This window comes from Aedes aegypti, unplaced genomic scaffold (assembly GCF_002204515.2).
Source record: "Aedes aegypti strain LVP_AGWG unplaced genomic scaffold, AaegL5.0 Primary Assembly AGWG_AaegL5_hic_scaff_754_PBJ_arrow, whole genome shotgun sequence".
Lineage (NCBI taxonomy): Eukaryota > Metazoa > Arthropoda > Insecta > Diptera > Culicidae > Aedes > Aedes aegypti.
The window spans coordinates 425-11,062 of NW_018736442.1; the positions used below are offsets into that span (position 1 = coordinate 425).

Below are 10,638 nucleotides of genomic sequence, written 5' to 3' on the forward strand. Positions count from 1 at the left end.
AATCACTAATTGATGTAGTTTTGAATAGTTGGCCACTTATCTTTGATAGCCTAGTTATCATAGAACTTGATTAGGGTCTCAAATCTCTAAGCGAAAAGCATATTCACAAACTGGGACCATTTTTGTAATCTAAGTCAGAAATTTCCATATAACGTTAAACGCCTAGAGGTATGCAATGCCCTACAAATGTTCGTTATTCATTCAATTTTGTTCGAATCATACTCCATTATCAAAGTTACCCCAAAACAGAAAACCAACTTTCGATTATATGAAAAATTATATATCCATTCAAAATGAATCTTTTGCCAATTTATCGACTGTAATCGATAGCTAGGATGCCAGTACTTGTTTTAAAAATATAAATTGTAAATCTTTGAAACAGCATGCAAAAATATTCAAGTTTTTCTTCGAAAAAACTATCCAAAGTTACCCCGTTTTACGGTAATCAACTTCCTGCACCGCCACCCTATACATAATCGTATCGAAAAAAAAATATCCATCGCCGCGTCTGACAAAGCATTCGCTGTGTGACTTATATTTGCCATTGTTTCTTATTTTTTTAACATACAACGGTCACCACCACAGTTATGGATCAGCTATGGGTCGTTGTTCAGAATAAAATATGATCAAAAATCATGGTGACGCTGTACGCTGTAGAGTAAAGTGGGGCAAAAGTTCGAGTGGGGTAAGAGTTTCTTTTTAAGATCTCAATCGTAATTCAAAACAAAACTTATAAAAGTCATGGTGGGGTCAAATGCTATTCAAGTAAGAGACTTTCAATCCAAATATCATAAAAATCGATTGAGATTTGAAAAAAGTTATGGCTATTTGTTGTTTTTTGACGTGAATATTGTAATTTTTAGTCCAACTTTCGATGCATGGAACCAAATGAAGATAAAATCTTTTTCAATATTTATATAGGGGCGTTTCTAGGCCTATCATAAGGGTGCTTTGAGGTGTATTAGTTTTTGCATAAATGCTTGGAAATAATTTTTGGCCCATAGTGGGGCAAAAGTTCGAATCAGCGGGGTAAAAGTTCGACCTAGGTATAAATTCACGGAAAAATAAGCAAATTGCCCTAGAATTCACATATTATCTTCAAATTTAGCTTAATTTGCCTGATAGTGCGAAAAAAGTCACCATTATTTTACAATTCTACTAAGTTTTGCGAAAAACTGCTATTTTTGAGTATAATACAATTAACACTGTTTTGGGCAATTTTTTGATGAAAATTTAGTGTGTATTTTTCGGCAAACATAAGTTTACGGCTAGTATAAAGTATGCCTATCATAGAAGTATCGATATTTTGTGCTTTGGCCAGTGAACTTTTGCCCCACACCAGATTCGAAACTCTTGCCCCACCGGTGGGGCAAAAGTTCGCTTAAGACAATCAATTTTTGAAACTGTTATAACTAAAAATGGGGTAAATATTTTGACACAAGTTTGTTCAGCAAAATTATAGCAAATATGTTGAAGGTTCACTGTATGGTATTTGTTTGGTTTCAACTGCTATTATTTTCCTGGAAACTTTGATTATACCACTAAGGTCGAACTTTTGCCCCACCTTACTCTACGCTCATATTATGGATCAGAACACTATAAAAGCAATCTATTTTAGAAGGGAACGAAAAGAGAAGGACGAATGACCTTCGGGTTAAAGTCCCTCTCAAACAACAACAACAACAAGGGAACGAAAATTGCTAGTGAAAGCATTCGTTTTTTTTTTCGGTTTCGTCACATTTTTTTCGGGCGCGACTATATTACTATTGTTTCAATCGCAAAGTGATCAAGTGAACTTCACTTCTGTAGTCCGACGAAAACTGACCTGCAGGAAGCGGTTTACGAATTCCATGAAAAAATCTGGAGAATGTTTTTTTGAATTTTGACACTAGGTGAAACTTGATGTAACTACGTGACAAATTCTGGAACCAAGTCGTATTTCCTGTGCCATATCTATAAAGTGTAGAATAAGTAAATAAGATAATTTATTCATTCCAAACGATTTTGTCTGACTGTCATAGCTTGAGATGACTTCTGAGCATCGATTTACAAAATTTCGTGATACCGTATTCTTTTACTGCGATAGCTATCATTTTAAGCATGCTGCGTTTTCCGGCAGAAATCTTGAAAGTATTGATGCTACCGTTGTAGTGCAGCATCTCTCGCCATTCCTGCTTAGTTTTTCCAGAGGATTCGGCGAGCCTTCTAACGTCACCTTCAATTTTTCCGATAGCATCATCATCGATGAATGCTAATCCCCCGTGGATGTAATTTACGTTTTGAAGCACCGTTTTAGTAATGTTCGACGCGACGAACATTACTACTTGTTTTGAGGATTCTTGTTTTGAGGATTCTTTCTAGATTTTTTCATTTTTTATATTGCTTGGAATCGTCTACACTAGTTGTGATAGTAATACCAGGCACAACACTCAATTATTTTATGATCTAATTTACTAGCAGTACTGTCCATTTAACGTCGATTTTTCGGAAACGCTAATCAATATTGAGCGATTTTATGGCTCCGTATGTTTAAGGTAAGTTCAGATATCCTTAAACATTGATCAAAGAATCTTCCCGGTGGTGCTACTACCAAAGGTGGGGAAACCATCAGGTGACCCGTCAGCGTATAGACCTATCTGTCTACTAGATACGACGGGTAAGTTATTGGAGAGGTTGATTCTCAACAGGCTAGTACCGTATACGAAAGGTGCGGACGGCCTGTCCAACAACCAGTTTGGTGTAATGATCGATGACAAGCTTAGCTTCGCTAGCCACGTTGAATATACCTGTAAAAGGGCATCTACGGCTAAAGCGGCCCTATCGAGGATGATGTTTAACAGCTCTGCTGTAATTACCAGCAAACACAAGCTCCTGGCAAGCGTGGCGCTATCCATACTAAGGTATGGAGGACCAATCTGGTCAAAAGCGCTTAGAACGAGCAGAAACCTAAAGTGATTGGAAAGCACGCAAGGATCATGTGCTTATGAGTACCCGAGGAGGAACAAATAACTCCCCAATAACTTATGCATACCATTTTTTGGTATCATACCAAAATTAGGTATTGTTCAGTTGTCAATACCTCAATTTGGTATTATAATGGTATTGAAAAAAATCTTTAAAACAATTAAAAATACTTCATTGAGGTATTAAACAGCTATTGAGGACTGCTGGAGGTATTGAACTACAATTGAAAAATTTCATTTTTATATGAAATCCATAAAGTATTATTGAGGTATTACAATACCTGATGTAGTTATCAGTTTAGTGTTCGTAGAATATGCTTGAGATATTATTTGAGGTATTTTACCTCTTATGCAGGGCTAATTCATACCTCATTCAGGTATGTAGTATTGGAAATTATCTGGTATGGAATACCTCAATTTGGTATTCAGTAGTTATTTTCTTCTGCTCGGGTAGCAAGCGCATGATCATCATAGCCGGGATGACGCCCATCGGGCTCATCTTCAAAAAGATGTTCAATGCTTCAACCAAAGAGTAGGAGTTCGCAATTCGTGTAAAAAGACAACGCTCAGAGGTTGGAAGCAGGAATGGGATTACTCCACTAAAGGTAGATCGGTTTATAACAAGTGTGTCAGATTGGTATAAAAGAAACCATGGGGAAATGAATTTCCACCTGACGCCGTTTCTGTGGTTGCTATAGGCAGTATCTGCAGAATCTCCTGTGAGAATATGGCGTGCCGATCAAGAGTTAGCTGCAGAGGATTAGCCATGCCCAGGCTGGTCCCTTGTAACATTGTTTAAGTCGACTAGGAGAAGCAGTTTGCCAATGCTACTTCTGCTACATGTGTTAAGTGCTATATGCACTTGCCCCTCCCCTCCGGAATAGCGAGACACACGTCTTACCTCTACCACTGCCTGACTACGAAAGAGGAGGATGCATCGTGTTGTGCGATCGGGTGAGCTGACTGACCGGTTACATGTTGTAGAGTTGGATAGAGCTGTGTATGAACGGTCAAGGTGTTTATATAAAGTAGAATATTGTCAGTTCGTTTATGATGCAGAGAACTATATACATAAACCCACACAACATTAATTTGAGGTATTTACTAAAACAAATATTTTGGACTCTCTGAACCTTCAGTTTATAAACAGTTTCAGTGGAATATTTCTCTATAAAGAATTTCTGTAATACAATGCAAATGATTACTTTATTATTTTCATAACAATTGTGCAACAGAAAAATTGTAATTGGGACAATGTTCTTGTAACCAACATCTGATAAATGCTTTAAAAAATCACCTTCATTTCAAATACGGCTAATATACCTCACGGATAAATTACTCAGTAAATTGAATCAAAAGCATGCAAATCGAATACAGAGTTCTATGTATCTGAAAAATATAAAAATGATTTTGTTTTTCATATGCCTGAAACTTTGTAGATGAAACTTATACTATATCATACTTACGCTCAAATAAGCCGACATATCAAGAGGTGTAAAGATAGCTGTTAGATTGAGAGGAGCTTGGGCACCGTTCAGAAGTAAAAGAAAAGATTTCTGATTTCGCACGGACAGCCTGTACCATTGTAAGGACCATACATCAACGAGCAATTTGTCACACTAGAATATAAACGAGATCGTATTTTGTTGTTGTTGATAGAATGGATTCTAGTAATGGTGTATACTTTGATTTGCCAGTAGGTACCAAGAGAACAGACAAAAAGTAGCTGACATGTTGCAATCAATACGAGAAGTAAACCGGTAGCCCAATTTATCTAAAAGTAAATGTTAAAACTCGAGGTACGTATTATTTTCGAAGATACGACGCATACATACCAATATTAAGGCGCACATCGAAACTATCATAATGAATGATAGAACACCCAATGTGGTGAGGAAATATCCACTGAACTTGCTCTCCAAATCTGACATGTACAACATCAGATGTTGATGTAGCTTGACAATTCTCGTGATCTGCTCTGTTATTTGCTGCTCACTGGCGCCATCCTCGATCATAGTATTTAGATCCTGTAACATTGCTCCGATCGCATCTATTTGACCACACCCCGTAAGCAAATACACTATAAACGTGGCATCAGTTGAATATGTTCCAACCACCACATAGAAAAAGCAAATTGCTTGAATCACAATATTTACTGAGTAGGCAATCCAATTCTCGGAATGTGACCACTCAAATACAAAAGGTAATAACCGTTTCGATGAGATTACACTGTACAGTAGAAATGGAGCTGTCATCAATATCAAAAGAGTGAACAGATATATTACAACCAACTGCAAAACAACATATGTAAATTTTGCATTTTTAAACAATGCTTTCTTAACGGTTTCACTGCCAACATGGTTGTTCTCAAAATATATAAGATTTAGCTTGTGAAGTTCAACCATATTTTGGCGACCATACAAAAAAGTGTAGAGTTTAGCCAGCATCTTTTAATGGAAGAAGATAACTGATTAGAACTTTTTATCAATAGTATCAAATGAAAACTTACCTGAATTGAGAATCCAATCGTAGTTACATTTATCAATATTTTTTCAATATCATCACGATAATAATACATTGAAGAAGTGAAAAGATAAACATAGATGCAATGCATGCAAACTGCCAGAGCAAATGGAAACGTAAGCACAATGGATTTGCTTTTGAACATATTAGCTCCAATGATCGCATTATATTTGTCGATCTTTTCTACCATTTCATGGTAAAATTGAACAGCTGAATTAATTTTGTACCTGAACACGTAGTAACGGCTCAGCGTTTCTATAAGATCCATAGTGAAGTTTTCTCCCAAATGTGAATCGCCTGTTGCATTGTACCTTTGATTTAAATAAAATACTCTATCCTAACAAGAATTGTATGTCTTATTTCTCATAATTAATTACATCAAATGCACGTAATTAAGCATTGATCAATTTGTCTAATGTGACGAAATAATTGGATGAAGGGCACCAGTCATGTGCTTTATTCACACAATCTAAATGGTATTTGCATTATTCACGTGTCTGACCGTGTGATCTACTGATACCCACCAATGAAAAACCACCAGTTGGCTATTTTCTCATCTTCTTAACACCTAGGGCATGGAGTGAAGTGACCGTGAACCTGTCTCAGAGGGCTCAAACCAAGATGTTTGGTACCGTAATCCGGGGGCAAATTGATCAGTGGGGCGAGTTTGATCAAGTCGGTACCAAAAAACATTTCCTCCGAAGGATGCTGAAAGCTTGGTTGGCACCACAGATATTCAATGTTTTCTAGTTAATGGATGTCTAATGATGATGTTGCACTATTTCATTTTTATTAGGCTCAGTTTTGCATAGAAATATTCACTCTTTTTGAAGGTGTAAGCAATAAAATGATCAAAAACTGGAGTTGTAAGAATTTTGACATCATTTTCAGATTCAGGAGACCTAAATTTAGTAGATACGGACATTTTTCATTCTTAAACCTGCTTTGTTATATGGTGATCAATTTCGCCCCAGTGTTTCATTTTAATTTTTTGATATTAAAACTATTTTTATGATATGTTAAATATTATTTCATGAAAATTCGATTACATAAACTGATAAAGATTAATGGAGTACTGATTTTGTCGAAATTTATTTGACAATATTTGAATTCCCAAGGGTAACACAACCAAAAGTTGTAAAAAAGTGATCAATTTATTTGCCCCCGGATTACGGTACCATCATGCCGGATGACATTGGGTCTAGGAGATTTCGCCCTTTTCATATGATGGTTTGTATGAACGTCAAAAACCTAACGTAGCTTGTCACATTTTTATTATTATTCTGTTTTTAGTTTGCTGTTGAAATAGTGGTCCAATGTCCTCTCATGAGCTACTAATCGACTAGTCGAGTCTAGTACACGACACTGAAGACGGCCTTACAGTTGTGGTCGAAATATACATATCTTTCAAAGGATACAAACTCTAGTGCAGTGTTTCCCAAACTTTTTTGACTTTCGCCCCCTTGAGGCCAACATATATCAGAATCGCCCCCCCAAATGAATATATGTATAATAGGTTTACTATTGTGATACTCTTGGCTATAAATCGTAAGTCAGTCCGATGCATTTTCGTCAAAATTGAGTTGATGTTATTTTTCAACGTAAAATTAGGGAAACCATCAAACCAAATTGTCCCGTAACGAAATGTATCCGTATATCAATCATATTAAATATTTCCACAACGTGTTCAATATAAATAAGGAACAAAAAAAACTAATTCAACGAGCATTTTATTTTTAATTCTGTGGTAGAAAGTGCAACAAATGTTTTACTTCAAAAATATACCCAACGACATCTGTGACATATAACTATTGAGATTTACTTTTTTTAAATCTCAGATTCATGATTCACGATTTAAAACATTTTGTTTTTGACAATCGTCAAGTTTTGTCTATCAGGATATTTTTTTATCAGTGAATTACAACCAAATAGAGGCAAAATAAATAGGTTGCCTATAATGTTCATGATCCTTTAATTTTACTACTAGTACTTTCGCCCCCTTTCTATGCGTTTTCGTCCCCCAAATTCAGTTTTACAAATTTTCGCCCCCCTGAACCTGAAAATCGCCCCCAGGGGGGCGAATTTGCTCACCTTGGGAATCACTGCTCTAGTGAAATGAAATGGTATAATACTAATTTCGGTTTTTCATCTACTTAACATTTTTTCAATTTAATAATTTGAAGAAAATGCTAAGCGTGCAAACAATTGACGATGATTCTTTGGATCTTGGGATGTCACCGATACACGCATGGATGCATGTGTTTGACTGTTACATACACATTGGCTATCGTTTAGATCTAAAATGTTGAAGGAAGGCTTGTAGGAATGAACTGTGTACCGTAATTCGGGGTAACATTGATCAGTTTTTTGGAAATTTTTTAAAACAATCATTTGAAAATGAAAATGTTGCATGTTTTATATTTTTAAAACCAGTACTAGTACCCATCGCTCGTGACTACATACTGCATTTTGTTTACTGAAGAATGTAAGTATGTTTAAAAAAATGTTTTGAGGGATTTTTTATTTAGCTGATATGGGGTAACATTGATCACCCATGAAAACAATGATCGGCAATATTGAAAATGTAATTACTTACTAAAATCAAAGTCCCTGAAGCCGAATATGAAAGCCAAACTCTTACAAGTCATTTACTTTTTAAGTTATTTCAAAATTAAAGACACTTTGAATTGTTGAATAAGCCTAAAGGTAGGCAATTTCCTGAGGAAATTCTGCATTCTTTATTGTAATTTGTGAACTATGCTTAACTGAACTTATTTATGAAAGTTTTGACAACGGAATCATTTTCAGCGATGTTATTTTGAGTAACAATCGCTTTTCTTTTGCTCATATCGTTTTCAGAACCCATGTGAGACATGATTCTTTTATTGTTTCATCCATAAACATGAATATCGTTGTTTCGAAAATATGAAAAATTTACGCATAAACACAACTCAATTTTCGCAAAAACTTCAATGTTTATTAGCTCATGAATAGGAGTAAGAGAATCATCATTCATGCATTGAAAATATTTCATCAATAATTGTAGATTTGAACTTTTTACGAGGAGGGTCATTGCGATCAATGTTACCCCGCTGATCAATGTTGCCCCGGATTACGGTAAACTGTTCTACTGTTTACAAATACAAACAGTTTAAAACATATTCAGGTAACGAGAAACTATTTGAAGCAGCAAAATGACGAATAAAACTTGACTTCAATCACGATTTCATTTTTAAAAGTCATCGGGGCGACCAGCCGAGAAATCCCTGCTGATCAACGTGACGATTGGTGCCAATGATAACATTCTTGCCACCGGCGAGGATACTAAAGACTGTAGAATCTCTGTCACAACCGAGCGTGCGAGATTATTTCCGATCTTCGAGAAAACCGGTACCAACGAAGCCTTCTACTGGTCAAGGAGGCGCACAGTAGAAGCAGGACCCGTTCACCCAGGTATTCGAGGCGACCAGTCCAGGAATTCCCGCCGATCTGCGAGAGCCTTCTGCTGATCAACGAGGGTATCAGTAAAAGTAGACTTCGTTCGCTGGATAACAAGGCGTGCAGTAGATACGGCATATGTGTCCCGTGGTCAACAAGGTGTGGTCTGACAGTGTGGAATACCGGTCGATCTACCCCATGAGCTACTACTCGCCTGGAGCTGTGACACCCCGCATGAATGAGATACAGAGACTTATCCATCTAAGCGACCAAGTCACCCGCAAGGTCACCTACATTATCCGTAACGTGCTCTGACACGTCCAGCGTGAAAATGCCAAATCACATTGCGGCGACCGAAAATCAAATGGAGTCCAAGCAGCAAAGACGCCGTACGTTGCTGCAAAACCTGAGATCCTGTCGGAGTATAATCCGCAGCAACTCGTCAAGCCGTCCAGCGTACGCACGCTCGTCGAGTCTACAGCTAGCGAAGACCGATTTTCGGATAGGATCCGAAATTTTTACCTGTCGGACTCTGCTCAGAGAGAGTGCTCTAATCCGGCTTGCGTAGATGTGCTGAGTGGCACCTGCTCGAGCAGCCAAATCCCATGCTAGTGAAGTATCCTGACTTCCAAAGGCATCCAGGATTCATCGTCTGCCAGTACCCACCGAGGAGGTCCCCGAGTCATACAGGGCGGACTCACTCGAAGGCATCCCGACCGACGTCGAACCGAAGATAGCTCAAGAGAAGCAAGTATTCTCCGATTCGCCCAGAGTGGAGTCACCGAAACATACTTTGACGCCCAATATGCCAGCAATCAGGGCACATCAGCGAAGTGATTGCCTTGAACACCGTCAGGAGTCGGCTCGAGAGGAGGCCAGATACGGATTCATCGATCAATGGAGTGACATGTGCCGACCAAGTGGGACCCGCTACCGAAAAGCAGTCCGTGCATTCCAGCGAAAAGCAGTCATGCCATTCATACATTGAGACTGTGATGACTGCAACCATGGTGAATAAAGAGTCCACTTTGATTGAGCTCTCTGGCCAATCTAGTGTGGTTCAGCCCTTCCACACTGCGACTTCCGTCGACAAAATGGACTTCACCCCGAGAGTGTACAGCAGACTCAAGCAGTACGAAATGGTGCCAATGTATCCCGAAATGGTTATCAACGAGTCTCCTGCTGTCATGGATGTATCAGAGTCTGTTCAGGAGGAACGTTCTGATCAATCCTGTGTGACTTCCCGAGGAGACATCTGCTATACAACTGGACTTTGACCGTGAAGAGTGTTACCTGCCATCCAGTGAAGCTTTAAAGGAAGGCACTGTGGTTGATATTAACCAAAAGGAGCACGGCAGGCTGTCGTATGTAAGGCCATTGTGTGTTACGACAGCTACCAACTAATTCGAGTTCGCTCAGGATGAGCACTGCAGGCTGTTGTTTGTACAGCCAATGAGTGTTACAACAGCTTCCAACGAAATGGAGCTTGCTTAGGAGCAGCCCACCGACCAACGAGAGAACGTGAAGACATCACCAAGTCCACTGATGCTCTTCACTCATCCGAGATTTGATGTAGCGGCTCGTACTCGTCGAACCCGAAAGGAGTGCCCTAATTCGGAATATTGGGAGTTGAATGCTGACACTTCCAAATCTGATGAGTTCCTAGAAAGAAGTTGCAACGCCTCGGATGGGGTTCCAGATCACTATCAACCAA

General features: G+C 38.4%; 1 protein-coding gene across 1 annotated transcript; it reads right to left on the reverse strand.

Moving 5' to 3' along the window:
- Positions 1 to 4,195: 4,195 nt before the first annotated feature.
- LOC110681361 lies at positions 4,196 to 5,786 on the reverse strand. Its single transcript, XM_021857109.1, has 5 exons — positions 5,473 to 5,786; positions 4,799 to 5,410; positions 4,648 to 4,737; positions 4,430 to 4,582; positions 4,196 to 4,352 (listed from the first exon to the last, which is right to left on the reverse strand). Exons 1-5 carry the CDS (start codon positions 5,752 to 5,754, stop codon positions 4,299 to 4,301), a joined length of 1,191 nt encoding a protein of 396 aa, XP_021712801.1. The 5' UTR covers positions 5,755 to 5,786; the 3' UTR covers positions 4,196 to 4,298.
- Positions 5,787 to 10,638: the final 4,852 nt, after the last annotated feature.

Excerpts from the sequence above, each read along its gene's own strand:
- LOC110681361 (XM_021857109.1), bottom strand. The coding sequence starts at position 5,754 with ATGGATCTTATAGAAACGCTGAGCCGTTACTACGTGTTCAGGTACAAA. Across the intron at positions 4,583-4,647 it reads GTACCTACTGGCAAATCAAA|TGTGACAAATTGCTCGTTGA; the intron begins GTATACACCATT and ends TTTATATTCTAG. Across the intron at positions 4,353-4,429 it reads ATATGTCGGCTTATTTGAGC|ATACATAGAACTCTGTATTC; the intron begins GTAAGTATGATA and ends TATATTTTTCAG.